Genomic DNA, 22,429 nt, shown 5'->3' on the forward strand with positions numbered 1-22,429 from the left:
CCCCCCAAGATTATGGCATGTACTAGACATCCAAGTGAGATTCCTTTTAAATCCACCAGGGGCAAAGACCCTGAAATGAGGAAAATATTTGTGTGCAGGGAACATGTATGCCACAGAGTGTGTGTGTGTGTGTGTGTGTATGTGTGTGTGTTCAGAGAACAACTGTGGAGTGGGTTCTGGGATTGAACTTGGGTTGTCAGGCTGCAAACAAGAGCCTTTACCCGCCGAGCCAGCTCCCAGGCCCAGGGAGAGGACTTGCTGGAGTGAGGAACCCTGCACAGGCCCAAAACAAAGGCTGTAGGAGGCTGGGCAGGCATCTTTTTTTGGACTCTAAAGTTTCTTGGACCAGGGCTACAAGCGTGCTAAGCAAGCACCCTACCATTGAGCTACAGTCCTAGAAGTTCCCTGTTATTTTTTTCACATTATATAGCAAAAGTCTTCTAACTCATGATCCTCCTGCTCTAGCTTCCCATGTGCTGGGATTCCAGGCATGTGTTACCACACCCAACTTGAAGTCTTAAAGGTAAGAAAGAAAAATCACTAACTTTTCAGAGTGTAGAAGAAGACACCAGAGATGGAGATGTTTATTAATTATTACAACAAAAAACTCTATACATCTATAGGCATACACCTATGTGTACACATAAATACATGTGAATATGGAGAAGCCAAAGATAAGAAGGACACCTAAATACCAACACAGCCAGCTAGCGTTTATACCCAAGGCTCTCTCCTTACGTTCTGGATGTATGCTGTGTTAGCACCAGGAGAGCTAAGCCGACAAGTCCTCTTGCCCTCACCCACCTTCACTATGCAGAGCCCTGTTGTCAGACATGAAGCTGAGAGGTGAAGACCAGAGCCCAGGAGTTCCCTGCTTGCATGGAGGCTTTGGGGATGAGCAAGCCTGACAGGATCCTTAGTATAGCCACAGGCTTAACACTCACAGAGGATACGTATATACCAAGAAGTCAAGTGTGACAGACTAATAAAGAAGGCACGTAGATGAGTAGCTGGGGAGGGCGGTAACAGAGTTAAGGCATGGTGGTGGTAATTGATTGCTCCCAGGTGAGGAAGGCAGGCCAGGGACTCTTGCCATTGGCAGCTCCAAGGACAAGAAAAGGCTGTTGGCAGATGAGAACAAGAGTGGATGCCAAGAGTCCCTCGTGGTCAGGACGCTCAGTTAACAGCACCTTGTCACCCCAATCAGTCCCTTATGACTTGATGGTCATCAAGGCAGTGGAGGCTCAAGGGTGGATCTGCGGACAAGTTAGACAGAGAGGGTCCAGAAAGACAAAGTGAGGCTCTGTCCCACAGCTCTGCCTCTCATCCTGTCCCCCTTCTCCCTCATGAGGATCCCTGAAATGCTTGAAAGTATTCCAGGCCCCACTTCCACCCGGGTCCCCATGTATCCTGCCCTCCACCCCATTTTCATCTGCCACCTCTGTCCAACGATGCCCGTCCCCAGTTCCAGTTACCTGGGACTGTGAAGGGTCGGTCTGGCTTCTTCAAGGTGCTACTGGGGAGGCGGGCAATGCAGCTGCGGCCTCGGGAGACTGAGGGCCTGAAGGAGGGACGGTGGGGAGCCAGGTGAGAAGGTCACAGGCATGCTCTGGACTCAGGTGTGTGTTGAAGGGGTTAGCTAGGCACTAAACCTTGAGGGCAGAAGCTAAACAGGTTTCAAGACCACGAGATAATGGGAGGCACAAGGAGGGCGAGATTTTTGGAATGAGGGGCACTCAAGGAAGCGGAGTCAAAGGAAATTTTCCAATCAATGGTTAACCAACAAACAATGACTCTCTCGTGGATAGGGGGCTAAGGCCCACATCATCTCTGGGAAAATCCTGTGATAAAGACCAGAGAAATTCTAGCCGGAGAACTAAATGCTGGCCCTGTTTGCAATTTCTTGGCTGCTTTCTCTAAGGTGAAAACCGGTGGGGACCTGTACTCAGTTGGTGCCCCCTGCTCTAGAGCTTTCTTCCCACTGCCAACTCACCTCACAGTGCGCCTCTTCTTGCTGGCAGTGGTTGTAGGAAGAGAAGGCTTGCGGCCTTTCGTGGTGAATATGAAGACAGGTGCACTGTAGTGGCGGGAGAGACAGGTCAGGAGGGAACCAGAAATGCCACCCACCAGTCTCCTCTCTCCAGCTGCCTTGAGCTTGCAGACAGGAAGGCTGAACCAAATGACCTGAGGCTTCTTTCTGCTAAGAGGTGGGCTCTCTCCCTGCCTCTCTTAGCCCAGGCTGACAGGTGAGTGACAGCCCTGTTCTGGGAGAACATCCAGATGTCAGTTCCTTGTGCATCCCGGGAGCTGCAGTTCAAGCAATTTCACCCTTCCACCTGCCCGGCTCTGAGCTTGTTACTGAGAGCCGACTCAGGGGCATGGAAGGTATGGGGCTGTGGGGAGACAACCCGATGGCCTCTGCCTTACACGTCCAGGTCACCCTGCCACTTGTTAGTCCTGAACAGACAGCTGTTCCCTTCTCCATCGTGTAGTTAAGAGGGCAGAGCTAACAGCTGTCTTTGCACTAGAAAATACTAAATAAAGTTTTCCTTCCCTGGTGTCCTGCCTGTCCACTTTGGGCTTTTTGAGACAGGGTCTTGCTCTGTAGCTCTGGCTGTCCTGGAACTCATTATGTAGACCAGGCTGGCCTGGAACTCACAGAGATCTGCCTGCTTTTGCCTCCCTAGTGCTGGGATCAAAGGTGTGTGCCGCTATGCTATTTCCTACTCTAGAGGCTGGGATAGAGAAAAATCTGGAGTACAAGTAGACAAAATAGGTATTTGTCTATGGAATACAAACTCAGAATAGGTCATGGAACCAAAACAGAGCATAAGAATAGAGGCTGGGCTCTCAATTCTGGGTTCCCTGATGACCTTCCTAAGTGGAGGCCCCATTAGCCGCTCACAAGCATACCACAAACCAGCTCAGAGTTGGAGGGATAAGGCACAGGCACATGCTGCCTTACAAGTGCATACTCTCCTTCCTGGGTCTGGGTCCAAGGCTGACGAGTGACCCAAGAGGAGACAGATGGCAAATGTCTCTGCTCCAAGAATCAGGCTACCTTCCACCTCCAGCAGATGTGGGAGCTGCCTGGAGACTCACCTGGGGAGGAACGGCTGGTCTGTGCCGTTCAGCTCCGGGGAAACTTTCTCCCAGTCAATAGGTTCGGGGAAGCTGGGTTTGGAGGGGGATTCCTCAGAGACATTAAAGGTGGTATTGAGGTCACGAGTGGGTAGGGTCAGAGGAGTGGAACAGTTCTGTAAGGCAGAAGGGCCCAGGGGTACCCGGCTTTTAATGACTGTGGCTGGGCAGACTCGGGAGGAGGGGGAGGGAGAAGAGGCCCTCTCTCCTTTGGGAGTTCTGGGCTCAGAGGATGGCTGGATCTTAGGCAGGGAGCCCCTCCTTAGGCAGGGGAGGAAGGACTGGCGTTGGCGCTTCATCTCCACACTGGGGGCTGGTAGGCTGCCTGGCTCTTCGAGGTTCAGTTTCCTTTTCTTCTCCTTGGTAGGCTTTTGGGACGTCTTATCTGAGGTGCAGTCAGGTGCCAGTGGGATCCCCAGAGTGTGTGTGAGGCCACTCAGTTGCTTTGCCATGGTCCGGGTCACTGGACCACAGTACCGTGAAGACTCTGAACAGAGAAAAGGAAAATGCTGGGATGAGACTGGGGCTGGCCAGAGAGAAAGAGGGGGATATAGCAGAGAATACAGGAGCAGACAGCAGAGGCACAAAGAGCCCTTAACACCTTGGTTCTCTTGGGCCTGTTTGTGCATAGAAAATCATGACCTTAGTTAGGCTCCTGCCTCCCACCACAGCATAAGCCAGCATGTGAGGTCCCAGTCCATACCCTGACTACAGGCAGGTCTGAGGCTGAGTGACAGGGGACACTCACTAGACTCTGAACACAGCTCCTGAGCTAGCGGGATCCCCCTGGCCAGACCAGGAGACCTGGGGCTCTCAGCCCCGTGCTCCATGCTCTCCTCAAGCACCAGCTGCTGCAGGGTCTCAAACTCTGAGATCATGTCAGGAGTCAGGAGATTGGCCGCCTGCAGCAGGGAGTACTGTCGCTGGGCTAGGCGTAGCACCCGGAGGGCCAACCTGGAACAGAGGATAGAGAGTTTACACGTTAACTCACTTAGACCAAGGGTAACCAGACAGTCTGTGTTGTACACTGTCCCATCACTCTAGATGTGACTGAGGGCACTGGGGTTCTTCCGCTAGCTCCCTCCTGCCTTGCCCCAGACTAGATCACTTGCTTCCCCCTCCTCCTGGCTATGCATGGGTCCTGCTCTGGCATAGCCTTAATGAAGGCCAACACCCCTACACCTATTGTGCATGCCCCACAACAAAGACAGTAACCTGGGAAATAGGGAAAGGGTGCCAAGTGACCTTGGTCTTGGGAGGTCTGAATTCCTCCTCAGCTCTGCCACTTTATAATGCTGTAGTCTTTAGGTCTCACGTGACCTAGACTGGCCTTGAACATGCTATACAGCTCAGGATGTCATTGAACTCCAGATCTACCCTCTGGTCTCTACCTCCTAATGCTAGAGTCACAGATGTGCGCCTCAGTCCTAGCTCAGTGCTGTGACTGAAGTTCATTTACCCTGAGGTAAGATAACATTTAAGAACCCAGATCCAGTCAGGCCTGCTCAAATCCCAGCTTAACGTGTCTGAGCGGCAAGATCTTGACTCACTGGCTAACTCAGTCTGCTAAACTTTAAAACAGGTGCTAACAAGCACAGTCACCTCAGAGGGCTGCTGGAAATAGTAACTAAGTGTTTATATTAATTCATTGGTTCTTTAAGACAGGGTTTCTCTGTGTAGCTCTGGCTGTCCTGGAACACACTCCATAGACCAGGCTGGTCTTGAACTCAGAGATCCACCTGCTTCTGTTTCCTGAGTGCTGGGATTACAGGTGTGCACCACATCTGGCTTTATTGTTGGTTGAGACAGGGGTTCCCCACATAACTCTGGTTGGTCTAGAACTCAGAGATTGCCTGTCTAGCCTTCTGAGTTCTAGGACTAAAGGTGTGTGCCATCATATCTGGCCGAGGTGACTTACTATACCTGCAGGATATTTAAAGAATGCCCATCGCACTAAACTATCATTCCTGTAAAATTATTTCTACTTTGTTGGAATATGGGGAGGTTAAGTAAGATAGGCTATGTTGACTGTGGCTTTGAGAAGACCCTTAAAAATGCACTTGGAGATGTGTTTTCCAGCAAATGGCAGGGATCCTGAAAAAGAGTGTGAAAACCAACACACATTTCACATGCACCACGGGTATGTGATTATCGATACTGTAAATTTAGATTCTCATAAAGAAAATTTCCTCCCTCTAAGGCATGCCTGTGATAAAAGAATAAACACAATTACCTTGGTAAGGATTATTCACGGCAAATGACTTATCCTCAGGTAACCACCTGTCTGGATTCTCTGGACCCTGCACTGCCCTCGGTCAGTGTGTGCTCAAGAAACACAAACTCATTTGGAAAAGCAGCCTCAAGGCCTTTGTGAAAGCAGGCAGGACATTAATTAAGGAGGACACAGCAAAAACTCTGTCTCTTTTTGAGCCACTGTTTATGAGGAAGATTTGAGCTCTTTAGAAAGAGTGGGCATCGGGAGAAATACACCAGCCTAGATATCAGATGACTGGGGTCTGACTGTCTTCACTGTGCCCTGGATAAAGGGTACAGCTCCCTTTGTGGACATGAGCTTTCAAATCAGGTTTCCAGCACACATAAGATAGAACAACTGTTTTGTCTGTCTGTGTATTAGACCTCAGCATAAGATTTCTTGTGACACCTTTAATCCCAGCATGGGAGACAGAGGCAGGTGGACCTGTGCGTTGAGGTCAGCGGAGTCTACATAGTGAGTTCCAGGACAGACAGGGCTGTGTAGAGATACTGTTGTCTCAAAACAACAAAACCAGACCAAACAAACAAACAAGACAAAAAAAAAAAAAAAAAAAGAAAGATTTTACAACTAAAATAAGTCTTGAAAAACCACTGAATTGGAAAAAATTCTCAAATCTATTCAATGCCCTGGTGGTCCAAGTTCTAATCAAGTCAAAGAGAAATTTACTTTATCTGGTCAGAGCTTTTCCAGATGCAAAGGGCACCAAGACAGCCTGCAACAACTGATTCTTGAGACCCTGTGTCATATTTTATTAGTATTCCATCTCTAAGAACTTAGAGGGCATAAGAGTTGTGATTTTCAAATCACAGCCTAGAAGGAAGTAACTTGTCAGAGGCCACAAAGCCACAGGCAAAGCCAGAATGGTGACTGAGTAGCCTCTCTCTTTATAATGGGGGACACAGAGTCATCCATGGGAGCCAGTGGTTGGGAGGCCAACGGGACATCCCACCCATGTATCCCTGGTTCCTCAGGGTCCGGGGAGCTGGCAGCACGAGACAGATAATGAGCCTTTGATTATTCAGGCCGCAGCATTTTTGCTGAGTCGGGAACAGACACTCCCCGACAAGAAATAAAATTAAGCAGGCCCTTCTGTCCAGAAGCTTTAAATACACTGCCTAGTGTGAACCATGTTGGGGAGGGGAGAGTGGGGCTGGCAGCAGCAATGCTAAGTGGCCAGGGATTTGTGCACTGAGGCCATGGGAAAACTAGAGAAAACCTTCTGTGTGACCCAGAAGAAATGGTCCAAATCTTTCCTTCTTTGGCTTGGGGTGGAGGCTTTTATTTACTCCTGGGAAAAAGTAGCTACAATCTGTTGTTACGGATGCACAGGAAAAGCCGACTCACGGTTACCCCTCTTCCATGTAGGGCCAGGCTCCTCCTGGCTGAGGGCAGAGACTGGGAAGCCAGCTGCCAGCCCCAGCAGCCTGCCTTCTAGCTTAGTGCTTGCTGTCTGTCTGGGGGTTGGTAAGGTTTGTGGGGTAAGGTGGGGATGGAGGTGGGGGTGGTACTGTTTGCTTTTCTTGCTGTCTGATTGCTAGAAAACAGCATGGGGTAAAGGTGACAAAAGGAGTTAAAGCAGGCAGTGGTGCACGCTTTTAATCCCAGCACTCCAGAGACAGAGGCAGGAGAATCTCTGAGTTTGAGAGCAGCCTGGTCTACAGAGCAAGTTCCAGGACAGCCAGGGCTACACAGAGAAACCCTGTCTCCAAAAATCAGAAGAAAAGAAAAGAAGAGGAGAGGAGAGGAGAGGAGAGGAGAGGAGAGGAGAGGAGAGGAGAGGAGAGGAGAGGAGAAAAGAAAAGAAGAGAAAAGAAAAGAAGACTTGACTGTCAGCTAAGCACCAGAACTTTCATGACAGTCTAAGCATCAGCTGTCACCCCAGGAGGCTGACCTGGACAAAGACACTTACTGTTTAGAGTGCTCTGCATCCAGTCTCTGTAGTGAGTGTTGGTTCATGCCTTGCTTTGCCTGCACAGTTGGACAAGGAGACCCTGGCAGGTTCGGCTCTGGCATCTGGGTTGGAAACTAAAGGAGGAGGAGGAAGAGGCAGTAATGGAGTAGCTAGGATGATCTCCTAAAATCCTTCCCCTAGGATGCTGACATGACTCAGAAGACCAAGAGCTTGCTACTAAGCCCAAAGACCTGGTTTCAATCCCTGGGACCCACATGGCAGAAGGAAAGGCCCAGCTCTCACAAATTATCCTGAGTTATAAATATGCACTACGGCACTGACACGCACAAATAAACAATCAAACAAACGTTCAAAAACCCTTCCCTCCTTTCTCCCAGCCACTTTCAGGCACCTAAGAATCTGACAGACTCAAGGCATGCATGGAGGAATTGCCTCCTTGATGTCCCATCAGCCCAAGTCTTTTTTTTTTTTTTTTTCTTTTTTTCAGAGCTGGGGACCGAACCCAGGGCCTTGCGCTTGCTAGGCAAGCGCTCTACCACTGAGCTAAATCCCCAACCCCCAAGTCTTTTTAAGGCCCAGGTTTCCCACTCCCCACCCCGAGTGAGTCCTACCTGTTTGTCCTGGGGAGGCTGCTCCTGCTCTGGGGCATTTTCTTCCACAGTTCCCTGTCCCTGAGAGTCTGTTCCCAGGCTCTCCTCTTGAGGAGCGTCATACTTTGCATGGAACTCTGGGGCGCAGGACTGGCTGGAGTGCCCAGGCTGTAACGGGGAGCTAGAAAGGCTAAGGAAGAAATGAATTTTGAGAGGTTTAAGGGGGGTGGTGAACAAGGAGAGGCAGATTTTTTTGGTATCTGGGTGGCAGAGCCCATTTGCCACACGCGAGTGACAAATGTGTAGGCACCGGGAGTGGGAGCTGACGGACTTAGTGGTTTAAGATAATGAGACCCAACCCCTTTGCCGACCTTCTCCTGATGAGGAGACGTTCATTCGTCTACTTGGGCTGGGATGGTAGTTGCCCATCTAGGTAACTTTTAGTTGCTGGGTCCTGGTGAGGAACCCTTTGTTTTAGGTCTTGAAACCATAGGCAAATATTCCTAGCTCACCAAGTGGCAAAAAAAGAATAGGGCTCATTCCTTCTGTAGGTGACTTGAAGGGTGGGGCAGGAAGGGACAGCCAAACTCACTTTTGCGGTATGCTCAACTTGGGGGGCTGTGGAGAACGCTGTTGCAGGGCCTGGGCTCCAGCCTCATATGTCTGGAGCTTCTCTCTCAGAGCAGCCACCTAAAACAACAGTACCCAGTCTACAGAACCCCAGGTGACCACAGAGGCCAGGGGTGGGTACAGAACCCCAGTAGGACTCCAAACTTCTGTGTCTTGCTCCCTGCCCCAGGTCTGGTTCCCAGAGCATGCCTCACCTCAGCCTGGAGCTGCTGGCAGATGGTGGCATACTGACTGATGTGATGGTCCAGGCTGATCACGTTGCTCTTCAGCTGAGATGGGGACAGAGGAGATTTGTTTATTCAAACAAATAATGGCCATCCCCATGATGGGGATGGGGAAGCCCACTCCCCCAACCAAGTCAGCGATGTGATCACCCGGGGAACATACCAGAGGACTGTGGGCGGTCTGAGCCCTCTCTCTGACCCTAACACTCTAGCCAGGCAGAGGGCTGCTCTGGAGCAGCTCCAGGTAAGTGGAGTTCACTGCAGAGACAGGCAGGGGAGACCCGAATCCCTCTGCCTTTGGAGGAGTCAGTGTATATGGGCACTTATGCCACTTTTTGAACATAGGGCCTTGTTGCCTGTACCAAGTGTGGGCCATCCTACCTCAGTCTAGCTGCAGTGTTCCTCAGGACAGACTAACACTGACAAAGACATTCTGAGTACAGGGCACTTTCCCCACCTCCTGTGAGGTCGGGGGCTGCCTCCCCACTGGCACTCACCGTGAGTCTGATCTCCTTGGCCCGGTCAGCGTATTTGAGGGTGTTGTAAGTATCCTCATAGGTCAGGCTGGAAGGGCTGACCGCTGCAATCATCACAGTGCGGCAGTTGCCCCCAATGGAGTCCTTGAGCAGACGGGTCAGTTTGCTGTCTCGGTAGGGTACATGAGACTTGCGGCCCTGGTGGCAGTAAGTGCATAGCTGGGTTAGACTGCCCTGTCCTGGAGGGAAGGACCACTTGGGGTGCTGGGCAGGCTCTGTAGTACCTTTGCATCAGCCAGGGCATTGAGGACATTAATGAGTGCTAACAGAGAGCGGTTGATGTTGGCACCCTCCCGCAGACGCTCTCCTTTGGCATGGGTGCTAGATGCCCGCTCTGAGCCAGCCAGGTCAATCAAGCTCATCTTGGCTACTCGAAGGGCCTGGGTCAGTCCTGGAACCCGGTCCTGCTGCTTCACAAAGATCTGGGGAGCAGAGGGTGGGAGTGAGGGGTGTAGACATCCGAGCCCTGAGCTTTAGGCTGAGCACATGATGCTGCTCACCTGGAAAATGGCGTGAGACCGGGAAGATGTGGCGTTGGCATCTGTGGGGTGCTGTGTGCGGCTGCAGTTGCCTCTGGTCAGCATCTCGAGTAGCTGTTGGGCTGAGGCTGGCTACAGAAAAGATACCCAGGGAGGGTTATGTCTTACCACCAGGGCTTTTCTCCTGGCAGGAAGGCTGCTCTTCAGAGCCTGTCACACTCTACCACCATTACTGCCACCCCCACCCCCAATCACCTCCACAGTATCCAGGAGATTCCCAAGCTACATTTGAGAGAACCCCAGAGGACCAATGGAGTGGATGGCTACACCTGGGGCCCAGTGAATACCTGGTGGAAAGAAAGTCCCGGTACCACAACGCCCTTATCAGGGTCCTCTCGGATGGTGAGGGGTCCTTTGGGCTCCAGGAGGTCATAGATCTGCTCGTTATACACCTTAGGAAAAAGGACAAGAGGAAGAGACCTGAGGAAGATCATCCTCCCTGGGATAGCAACACAGAGAGCAGGCACACTGGGGTGAGGAGGGCCAGACTCAGTAGAACTGACGTTGAGCCATCAACCCTGGAGTGGTACTGTGCAGGCAACGTCAGATGACAAAAGCAGGAAGGACAGGTTTCTTTTTCACATGGTCTCTCACTGGGCTACACCTGTGTTCCCAGAAGCCTCTGCCCCACCCCCCCTGCCCCCGTCAGGTATTCTGAGAACGAAGCAGCCTTACCTCCAGGTAACTGATGAGCACCTCGAACTGCTTTTCTTCCTGGCAGGCTTCAAGACGCCGGTACAGTTCCATGGTGGTCAGGTACATGATGCCAGGGTCTCCCTCCCTTCCCAGCATGGTGTGTGTCTTCCCAGCCCCAGTGGCTCCATAGGCAAACACTATAGAGGACAGAACGCAGAACAGGGTGGCAGCAGGGCCCAATCTTCCCTGACTAGCGCTGTCCCAGCACATTTCCACCAAGCTCGACCTTCCCAAGTCCCTTTCCCCTGCTGCCTATGACCACAGTCTCAAGGTTTCGGCCTTTGTACCCCTCAGCGCTCAAGTTTAGCCTATGGATTGGTGGTCAGCAGTATCTACACTGGAGTTGAGAACTATCACTTCCTTCTCTATGCTGTGGCTGTCTTCTGATGGAGGTCCACAGTTCTTGCACAACACACTCACACACCCATACACACACACACACACACACACACACACACACACACGCACACACGCACGCACGCACGCACGCACGCACGCACGCACGCACGCACGCACGCAAGCACGCACGCGATTTTATGATCAGTGTTTCTTCTCTCTAGAGTGTTGTAAGCATCAAGAGTTCCACTAACTAACTGGCTACTGTAGACTAAGGACCCAGTGGAATGCCTTGTGTGGTCAAGTGAATGAATGGAGCCCACCCCCAAAAGTAGAGAGATCAGAAGATAAATGGAACCCTTTTCTCGGAAAGAAACTGAGAGGCATGCCAGAAACTACCCAGCAGGCAGTTCTCACCTGAGCAGTTGTAACCCTGGAGAAAGCTGTCAAGGATGTTGTGTGTAGTGTGCTGGAACACATCCTGTTGAGTGGCCACCTCACTGAAGACCCGGTCAAAGACAAATGTCAGGTCTTTGCCCTTCTTCTTGGGGCCACTGAGGGAGCCACTCCATTTTAGGCCAGGAAATCCCCCATCACACTCCTCGGGGTCAAACACCAGCATCCGCTCATCTACCACCTGAATCACAGGCCGACGCTGACTCTCTAGTTCCTTAGGGGTGGGAGGCCTCACCCGCACGACCACCCGAACCACGCTGTCTTCCACAGCCATCACCATGGCAACACCTGTGCAGAGACGAGAAGACCACACCAACTCAAGAGTATGCTTCAGTATTGAAGGGCCTTCCCCCCCACTTTCCTAGGAGCCGATGTCCACTCTACTTTGTCCTCCAGAAAACAAGACATCAGTAGCAGAATCAATTATTAATACATATCTTAATACATACTACATACTTGAAATAACATTTCTGTCAAATTCGAATGGCTTTGTTTCCAAAGGTCTTTTACTGGACTTCCTATATTTTCCACTAAGCCATTTGGTTATAGGGCCAGTGAGATGGCTCAGCAGGTAAAGGTGCTTGCTGCCAAGCCTAATGGCATAAGTTCAATCCCCAGGACTCCTGCAAGTTTTTGTCTGACCCAACACATGCTGTGTGGCATGGGCCGCTTATGAGGAATAAACTGTAATAAACAATGTGCCTATACTCACACTCCTACCATACTTTTCCTATTGTTAAAACACACTTTAGATCTAGTAGCAAGACTCCTTCACTGGATTTTTTTCATAACTTTGTTAGTTATTCCCAGGCAATTGCTGTGCTGTTTGATTTTTTTAAGAAATGCTATTGGCAACACCCTGGGTATGAAAAAATATAATCCCAGATACAGAAAAGGATGAGCAGGAAGGCCATGAGTTCAGGACCTGCCTGGGCTACAGGGTTGGGTCCTGGCCCAGGTAAGTAACAATGTTGAAGCCAAGTTTGTATGAAGCTCTGGCTTCTATGGTAGTACCAAGAGGGAAATAAAAGAGAAATAAGGGCTGGAGAGATGGCTCAGTGGTTAAGAGCACTGACTGCTTTTCCTACAGGTCCTGAGTTCAATTCCCAGCAACCACACGATGGCTCACAACCATCTGTAATGGGACCCGATGCCCTCTTTGGGAGTGTCTGAGGACAGCAACTGTGTACTCATATCTCATATCCATAAAATAAAAAAATAAATCTTTAAAAAAAAAGGTAAACATTGGGCTGGAGAGATGGCTCAGTGGTTAAGAGCCCTGACTGCTCTTCCAGAGGTCCTGAGTTCAATTCCCAGCAACCACATGGTGGCTCACAACCATCTGTAATGAGATCCGATCCCCTCTTCTGGTGTGTCTGAAGACAGCTATAGTGTACTTATATATAATAAATAAATAAATCTTTTTTTAAAAAAAGAGAGAGAATAAATTGGAAGTTGGAGAGTAGCTTAATGGAACACTTATACTAGCATAATTGAGGCCTTGGGTTTGATTCCCCCTGGGCCGCTAAATACATATCTAAATACATAAGAAAAAACTGTCCTTTTCCCCTCAAAAATAATCCTGATATTACTACAGCTGAAATTACACCAAATTTACATACATATTGACTCTTTTAGGCTGGGTGGGATGGTGACAGCTTTAATCCTAGCACTTGGAAGGCAGAGGAAGATTTGTATGAGTTCCAGTGTAGCCAAGGCTACCTAGCTAGACCTAGTCTCAAAAAAATCAAAATCTCCTAAACAAGCATTTCAGGCAAAAGTGTGGTTATAGTCCTCATTTTATATTCCTGGTATTATGTAATTACACTCTCAAATATTATGTGTATGTACGCATGTGGATATTGTATGTGAGGCCAGAAGAGGGCATCAGATGATAGGTGCAAGTCCCCCTAGGTTGGCGTTGGGTATCAAATTCTGGTCCCCTGAGAAAACAGTAAATGTTTTCAATTGCTGATCCATCCCTTAGCCCCAGAATTACTGTTACTATATTACTAAGCCATTCATTACTAGGCCATCTCTCCAGCCCATCTATTATTTCAAATACAGTTGTTATTAGAAAACTATAGAGCTTTCAGCACCTTCTGATAATGCTTATGTGTCTTCTCTTCCTGGGGCACATTACTGGCTATTACTGGTATGAAAGTAACCATGGGGGTAAAACCTGCCTTAATTTAGTAAAACTTGCAACATTTTTGTTTTTCTTTTGTTTGAGACAGGGTCTCAAGTAGCTCAGGCTAGCTACAAACTTACTAAGTAGCAGTGATCTTGAACTACTACTGCTCCTCTTGCCTCTAGCTCCCAACTGCATGCCACTAGACACAGTAAGGACAGAGGATTGTAGTTTGCAATTTTCAGGTGGCTTTTTTCCCTTTATGTAGTGATTTTTATTTTATGATATATATATATATATTTTTTTTTTTGGTTCTTTTTTTTTTTCGGAGCTGGGGACCGGACCCAGGGCCTTGCGCTTCCTAGGTAAGCGCTCTATGATATATTTTTTGAGATAGGTTTTTTTTTTTTTTTTTTTTTTTTGTTTTTAAACTATACAGCTAAGGCTAGCCTTGAACTCTTGATCTTCCTGCCTGCCTACTTCCCAAGTGCTGGGATTGATTACAGGAATGACCTGCCACTCTGGCTTACATTTCAATGGTCAAATATGTCTGTTCTATGTCTATTCTTTCCTTTTATGGCTTTTTGGGTTTTTTTGAGAATATCCTGTCACACATGCTGGCCCTGAACTCAGTATGCTCAGGATGGTCCCGAACCCTGATCTTCAGCCTTTACTTCCCACATGCAGGAATTACAGGTGTGTACCACCATGACCAAGTATTTTTATGACTTCTATGGTTAAGATGATTGGTTTTTTTTGGGGGGGGGGCGGTGCTGGACTGGGGAGGCAGAGGCAGGTTAGATCTGTTCTTTATGGAGATCAAATTGTGAACAGTGAAGTTTTTAAAGATTTATTTATTTATTATATATAAGTACACTGTAGCTGTCTTCAGACAGACCAGAAGAGGGCATCAGATCTCATTACAGATGGTTGTGAGCCACCATGTGGTTGCTGGGATTTGAACTCAGGACCTCTGGAAGAACAGTCAGTGCTCTTAACCACTGAGCCATCTCTCCAGCCCAACAGTGAAGTTTTTAAATTTGTTCTTTCCAACCAGCAAGCAATTATCTCAAGACCATTTATTGAAGACAACTTCTTTCCCACCTATTTCAAATGGAAAAAAAATTTTTTAGAGTCATGAGTTTATTTGTGGGCTTCGGTCCGCAATTGCTGCTTTCCTGGCGCACACACCCCTGTCGTCGGTCCTCTGTAACGTGTCTCCTTGTGCTTTCTCTTGGTTATTCTCGGACATCTTGCCTTGTATATGAGTTTAGAATTCTCTGGTAATGCTCCATGAAGAAAATCCTACTAAGATTTTAATTTGGATTATTTTTAATTTATAGGTTAATATGAGAAGATTTCGTGTCTTTATGATACAGAAGCTTCCCACCTAGGACCTGCTGTCTCTTTCCACGCATTTACAACTTTATAATCTTCAGTAAAATTTCATAATTTCCCTCTCATGAGTATCGCACATTCTTGATTAGGTTTATTACTAGTTATTACACAGTCCCTGTTATACTGTGAATAGACACCTTTTAAAATTGCATTTTCAAAACCATATCTTGACAGAATATAGACAGGAAAGCTTTGAATATCTGGATGCATAACCAGATCTGCCCAGAATGCCAAATGTTCTTATTAGTTCTAATAGACTGCCATTGATTCTCTTAGGCCTTTCAATTAAATGATAATATAGTTTGCAAACGACGACAGTTGCTTTCTATTTTCAGCTCGTCTGTATTTAGTTGCCTAGTTCCCACTGCCCGGTAGGGATGTAGGAATGGGTACTTGGTGAAATGGTTACACTGTGTCTCTCCCTGAATCTGTTGATACACAGGGTAATACAACAGATTTCCCAGTGTTAATCTAGTAATAATTCCAGGGGCTTCCAGCCTGTAGTCATTTGGTATTCCTTCATATCTCTGTGTCTGTCTATTTCTCCTTTGAGCAAGCTACCAAATGTAGGGGCAGAGTTTTTGGAATGTGTGCAGGAGTCAGTTTAGGCCAGCTCTTGGGCCATATTAACATGGGGGAAGGAATAGGAGCTGTTCCTGAGGGATATAAACAGATGAATGCTTTCCCAATAAAGGTTATATCTGCTGATCAGTCATAATGAAGTATAATGAAGCAAAGGAAAGTGAGCTTTCTGCTGAATAGTCTGGCCAACCTCTTGGGGATTCATAGGGAACGAGGCAGAAGTGAGTCCATTTGAAACTCTTGTTCTTTCATGAACTCCTTAACTTCTTCCCAGCACCAAACAAGGAAAGATACGAACCAACACTAATCCTTTTATGTGTGTCTAATTCAGTTTTCATCCCAGCAATCAGATTGTCATAATGAACACATTAGCGAGGTGCTCATTCTATCAAGGTCTGTTCAAGGCAGCTCACACACATTATCACCCCTTATCTCCACCGCAACCCCACAAGATGGTTAGTATTATCACACTCATTTTTCAGTGAGAAAATTGAGACAAAGAGGGTTAAGCAACTTGCCCAAGGTTCCAATACTAGTGAGTGATGGAGCGCCAGTTCCAACCCAGGCAGTCTGACCGCAGAGCCTTCTGTTCTGTCTGATAATGATATTATTATATATTATGCTCTGATGGTCACATGACTTTAATAGTCCCTTTGTTTAAATAATGACTATTATAATCCCTTTTATGGGACTGGATTATATGTTTTGACTCTACCTCATTTTCAACACTCAAGAGTTCCCTTTTCTCTTCACACTCCCTGGAGACCTGCTTCTCTGTGGGAACATAAAGGCAGAGCATGCTTAGGTCTACACTGGCTGCTCCCCCAGCAGTCCCTGAGGCTGAGGAGAGAGTTCTGGCTGTGGAGGAGCCACAGAGCAGCCTAACATTCTAAGCAGGAAATTAAAAAGGGCACTGGCAAGGAGTACGCATAACCTTTACAGCTCTCCTCTCCCGCCTCCCGAGGGCCAGAGAGGCCAGTCTTTTTGCCTAATGAGATGTTCTCTTTCTTCCCAAGACAGTGCTGAGGGCATCAGGTGCAGAATGTAAGGTAACTCGGCATGGGTGCCCCAGGAATGCCTGGATCCTGGTCTGTGTTCTGCATCTGACTAGTGGGGAGGTCTCTCCCTGAGCCACACAAGCCCATCAATGTCATATCACTTTGAGAGCCAGTGAGAGCAGCTACCAATCTGCTCCCACCCCAGGGGGATGGGGAGATTAATGAGAGAGCGTTTGTCAAGTTTGCTTTGATCCTCCCTTGGAAAGAGCATTTCAGCCCAAAGTACAAGGGAGATGATTCTTTAATAAGATCTTCAGGGTTCGCAGGCAGCCACACTCAAGTCCTATTTCTAACCCTGGGCAGCTCGTTAAAACCCAGAGGCTACTGGGCTGTGAGCTAGGGCCAAGAAGCCAAGATCCAGATGTTTTAGGGGTGGTTTCTTTTGCCCACCCTGGTAGATCAACCTCTGAAGGCCCTGCAGGAGAATTGCTGAGGACTTGTGGGGATCCCCCTGCAGACAGTGAGAGCTGAGACAGAGGGGAAGGAAGGAGTTCTCCCACAGTACCGCTACAGGGGCAGCTTAAAGCCCCTTCACTGATTTTAATCATCCCTCATACACTTGTGTCTTGTCTTACACACTCACCCCTAGCATTTGGGGGCCTTTTCCAGCATGCAGCAGATGCTGACTAATACTTGTCCTATGAATGAATATGGGCCAGAGAAGAACAGAGACTTAGCCCAAAAGCCTAAAAATAAATATCATAGCTAACATTTACAGAGTGCTTCACTGAGTGTATCCATCCACATGGTCAGCACTCTATGTTGAATGCTTTACAAACAGCTTCTTTTAGCTTTCCCAACAATCCCATTCTGGAAGAATTGTTGCACGGTTGTGGAACAAAGGTAACCCATCAAACTGATGGTAAGCAAGGCTAGAAGCTAAGCTCACACTGAGACACTACTCCATCCTGACACTAGTTCTGCCCGTAGGTCAATTTAGTAGGTTTTTGCCCAGCTTCTGGGTTTTGTGTGTCCCTCACCTTGGTGTCCATAGAAGAGTGTTACCATAACTGGTCCCTCCTTGTTTTTGAAATAGAATATCATCCACAGGCTATGCTTTTTCTATCCAGGCTGGGTGTTGCAGATGTCCTAATGCTAGGCTCTAACAGTTCTGTCCATTCCTTTCTTTCCATTTTCCATTTTCTTTTCTAGATATACAGCTCAGGTTGGCCTTGAGATCCTGGTGGCTCTGCCTCCCAAGTGCTGGGACCGTACACACACGCCACCGCCATGCCTGCTTTGCTTATTCCCTGTCTTATAAACTGTGATTTGTTTTTTCTTGTCTTATCATTCTGGCTAGGGATCCCAATACAATATTGGCTGACAGCACAACAGTGAGCAGTCTTGCCTCTTTACTGGTTCACAGGGAGGCTCTCTGTTATTTCATGCTTTGTTGGTTTCTGGTATCTGTCTCCATTCCCTGGTTACCCTGACTGAACATTGGCAGTGCAGAGGATTGAACTTAGGACCTTGAACATGCTAGATTCTGGTTCCTGAGGTTTTATTTGAAGTTTTTACAAGTACACCTGTGAAAAGGGTAGACTTGTAATTTCAATCATATTCAAAGTAAAATCTAGACTCTTTTTTTTTTTTTTTTTTTTTTTGGTTCTTTTTTTTTTCGGAGCTGGGGATCGAACCCAGGGCCTTGCGCTTCCTAGGCAAGCGCTCTACCACTGAGCTAAATCCCCAACCCCACTGAGCTAAATCCCCAACCCCAAAATCTAGACTCTTAAGATGGAGTAAAAGGTTTGTTTTTCTAAATGACCTGTAAATGAATTCAGTGGATTTTTTTGTTTGTTTGTTTTCATTTGTGTGAAGGTAAATTTTAAGTTAGTTTAATCACCTTGTTGGCCTTAGATCAACTTAAAATTTCTAGAGCTTCCCTTTTGGGGGGGGGGCTGTGTTGGGGGTGCTAAGAACTAAACTCAGTCCTCAGTGCACATCAGGGAAGCATTAGCCACTAGCTCACATGCCCAGCTCCATGCTAGCTCTGTCTTAATTATAATTATGAAGTTCTATTTAACTGAATTCAGTGTATTTTTTTTAATTTCCAAATGTGAATTTAATTTTTTCATTTGTATTTGTGGGGAGGTGGGTTATTTCGAAACTGTCTCACTCTGACTGGCTTTAAACTCAGAGATCTTTCTCTGCCTCTCAGGTGCTGGGATTATAGAAGTGTCTTACCATGCCTGGCTTGTATTTACAACTTAAGTGCTTGTGGATAGAGAACATAGTTTATACAATATTATGATAATTACAGTGGATGTGTCACTAGATAGAAGCTTTACAAATGTCTCTCATAATATGATACTTTTATGCTTTTTTTAAAAAAGGATTGGGCTGGGAATGTATCCTTGGTAGAGTGTTCAGGGTCTTGGGTTTGAGCTTTAGAACTTGCAAAGAAAAAAAAAAAGTACAAATGGAGCTAGATAGATAACATAAAAACAAAGTAATGGAGACTGAGACGTCTCAAAATCCTGACTGGCTTGGGGTGTAGTTCCATAATGAAATAGGCAGGGAAGAAATAGGATAGAGACATTGCCCTGGATGCTATTAACAACGAAATGCTCATTCACAAAAGTAAAATTATATATGTTCTCCCGGGTCAAGCTTGACTATACTCTGCCTCCGTTTCCCAATTGCGCAAATTGTAATATTTTTATTATCTGTCTCATCAGGTTTTTATTAAGCTTGAGTGCGAGTGGGTTTTTTAAGTGCTCAACAAATATTAGACATAGCGAGAAAAGTTATATGATACAGCATTTCCCTATGATGCACAGAACCAACGAAACCAACACAACCCATTATTTTAAGTTCTTTGGCACAAATTAGGACGTGTCACGACAGAAGCTCAAATGTCCAAAGCTTAAAGAATCGATCATCCTGGTACTAACAGAGGCCTGATTTTCTTTCAAGCACGCGAGTGTTTCTGAGAGCCCCAGTAATCAAGATGCCTCCCTCCGTACACACACAGCCGCGCAATCAGCTCTGACAGGAGTGGAGAGGAGCCTGGCTTTCCCATTCTCTCAAGCCGGGCGGGCGTCCCAGCTCTCCAGGTCTGACCTGTAGAAAGACCCAATTCCACCTCCCACGCGAGGAGGGGTAGCTGCTGCGGAGTGGAGTGCACCTTTCAAAGGGCCTAGTATACATGAGAGGATCCAATGTGGGCCCCGGACCGTGGGACGCAGGGATCAAGATCGGCTACATGCTCGGTGTAAAGGAAGTGCCCTCCTACTGGTCCCTGACCTGCCCAAACAAGTGCTGATTCAGGCTCCAGCCGATTGCGGCGGGCCGGCGCATAAGACGGCTCCGCACCGAGCCCGCGGGGTCGCCCCACCGTGGATCAAAGCTTACCTTTCGTCGGTTCCCGCCGCTGGTGTTGCGGGTCGCTTACGCGTCCCTCCGCCTCCGACAGGGGAGCCCTCAGACTCAAGAGAGTGCGTCCCGACACTCGATCCCACCGAACCAACCTTCTTCCGGCGCGGCGCGTTCAAACTAGCCGGTCCACCCATCCGCGCTTCCCATTGGTCACCGCCGAGCTCGCTGATTGGCTGTTTCCTAAGTAACAAAGCTGGCCTGAGGTGCGCTTGCGCACTAGTTCTCTTGCTTGTTGGGGGTTTCTTTGGCGAAATCAAACTAGACTTGAGAATTGCCGCCAGAAACCAGTAAATAGTGGTGAAACGAAGCGCCCCGCCCAGTCTCTATGGTTTGTGGGCTGAGTTCAGCATCGGTTACAGCGACCACACATTCGACAGAATTTTAAACCTGCTTTTGTGGCCCAAATAGGCACTCTCTTCTTCAGAGTGGCTCATGCTTTAATCACATCACGCAGAAGGCAAAGGTTGGCGAATCTATGTGAGTCCGAAGCCAGCCAGCCTCCACGTAGAAAGTTCCTGGCCAGCCAGAGCTACATGAGACCTTTACTTGATCTCTATTTTCAGTAAACTGATCTCACGGTGGCACTGTGAACAGGTCTGGGGCATGTAAGGGTGGTAAAATTTCCTCCACCACAACTGTGAACAAACTAGTAGAGTCATTTAATACTTGACTCAAATTCTTTATTCACCGCACTTAGTTTAGTGAGGACAAAACAACAAAATTACATGAAGTTGGGGTTAGTACAAAGCAACAGGAACACTGAATATTCTTGCCTTCTCTGTCTCCAAAAGGAAACAGTTGTTTAATGATAGCTTCCTGGTTAAGCGTGCCCTCCTCTCTTACATGATTTGTATTTCAGCAGAGGTTCCAGATAATGGTTTGGGTTTAGGGCCTTCAAGGTCATTAAGAGAACAAGTACCAAGTCTGGTTCCCCCCCCCCTTTTTTTTTTGGCTCCCTAACACTCCCCCCACCCCAGGCTGAGGACCGAACCCAAGGCCACTCAGCTAAATACCCATAAGTAAACATTTTAAAAAAGATATAATGTGAATGACACATCCTGTAGACATTCAATGAAATGGCACTAGGTGTTCTCAGATTCATTTAACAATTGTTACGACAGGTTCAGAGGTTACAGTGATATGTGATACACAGAGCTCACAGTCTATAGAAAAAAATTAGATATTTATCGTAGGTGGGGATTGTGATACATGCTAATGCAGAAGGAGAGGAGAATGTTACAGGTTCAAAGCCAGCTTCATGTACATAGTAAATACTAGGCCAGCTAGAACTATAGGGTGAGTCCCTGGAAAAGGGGGGCGGGGAGAGAATAACTAACAATAATGTAAGATGATACAGGCTACAGCAACATCATACTGGGTGTAGTGGTTAGAATATAGTTGGCCCAGGGAGTGAAACTATTTGGAGGTGTGGCCTTGGAGTAGGTGTGTCACTGTAGGCCTGGACTTTAAGACCTTCATCCTAGCTGCCTGGGAGTCAGTATTCTCCTAGCAGCCTTCAGATGGAGATGTAGAATGCTCAGCTCCTCCTGCACCATGCCTGCCTGGATGCTGCCATGTTCCCGCCTTGATGATAATGGACTGAACCTCTGAACCTGTAAGCCAGCCCCAATGAAATGTCCTTTTAGAAGACTTGCCTTGGTCATGGTGTCTGTTCACAGCAGTACAGTTGGTACCAGAGACTGCGGTGCAGTATTGTGATAGATCTGACCATACTTTTGTTCGTAAGAATGTGGTTTTGGGACTTTGGATTTGGACATCAGTGGAACACTTAAAGTTGGGCTTAATGGGCTATCCTAGTAGGAACATACAAGACTTTGTTACTGAGAATGATTTGAACCTGCAGAACTGGCCCAAGAGGGTTCAATTTAGAAGAATTTCAGTATGTGGCCTAGAGACTGTTTTTGCGGTATTTTGGTGAAGAATGTGGCTACTTTTCCCCCTTGTCTGAAGAGTCTATGTGAGGCTAAGGTAAAGAGACATATTAATTACATTGACAAAGGAAGTCTCAAAAAACCCAGTAGAGACTTTGTCGCCTTCTCATGAAGAGAAGTCTCATGAAGAACGTTTTGAACAAGCATACCCAGCTTAGAAAGGAAAAATATAAAATAAATGGTATTAAAGGGGCACCGGGAAGTGAAATGGAGCTGAGTCCTATGTTCAAGGATATTAAATTGAATTAAGGGAGTGGTGAACTTGGGGCAAAATTCTACCCAGCTAAATTCAGTTCCAGGCACAGTAGTACAAGTCCAGGAGGGACAAAGGCAAACAGATTTCTGAGTTCTAGGCCACCCTGGTACAGAGCAAGTTCCAAACAGTCCAAACATGTAAATCCAGGCATGGTGGACCACACCTTAAATTCCAGTGCTTAGGGGACAGGTATGCAGATCTCTGAGTTCAAAGTCAGTCTACAGAGCAAGTTCCAGAACAATCAAGCCTAGGTAGAGAATAAGCTCATTGAAAACAGAAAGCTGGTGATAATATAACAGAGCAAGGGGGCAATTTTCCAGCCCCAGCAAGCAGCAGAAT

At 47.5% G+C, this 22,429-nt stretch overlaps 1 protein-coding gene across 3 annotated transcripts; it reads right to left on the reverse strand.

The window, feature by feature from the left end:
* Positions 1-545: 545 nt before the first annotated feature.
* Positions 546-22,414, reverse strand: Kif18b (kinesin family member 18B). Of its 3 annotated transcripts, none has more exons than XM_006247505.5 (16): positions 19,859-22,414; positions 11,297-11,623; positions 10,523-10,680; positions 10,135-10,239; positions 9,809-9,919; positions 9,533-9,730; positions 9,270-9,446; positions 8,743-8,817; positions 8,511-8,608; positions 7,940-8,108; positions 7,326-7,441; positions 3,890-4,095; positions 3,103-3,628; positions 1,994-2,077; positions 1,476-1,561; positions 546-1,256 (listed from the first exon to the last, which is right to left on the reverse strand). In XM_006247505.5, the coding sequence occupies exons 2-16, from the start codon at positions 11,613-11,615 to the stop codon at positions 1,204-1,206; spliced, it is 2,481 nt and encodes an 826-aa protein (XP_006247567.1). In that variant the 5' UTR covers positions 11,616-11,623; positions 19,859-22,414; the 3' UTR covers positions 546-1,203.
* Between the last annotated feature and the right edge of the window lie 15 nt (positions 22,415-22,429).

This window comes from Rattus norvegicus, chromosome 10 (genome assembly GCF_036323735.1).
Source record: "Rattus norvegicus strain BN/NHsdMcwi chromosome 10, GRCr8, whole genome shotgun sequence".
Taxonomy (NCBI): domain Eukaryota; kingdom Metazoa; phylum Chordata; class Mammalia; order Rodentia; family Muridae; genus Rattus; species Rattus norvegicus.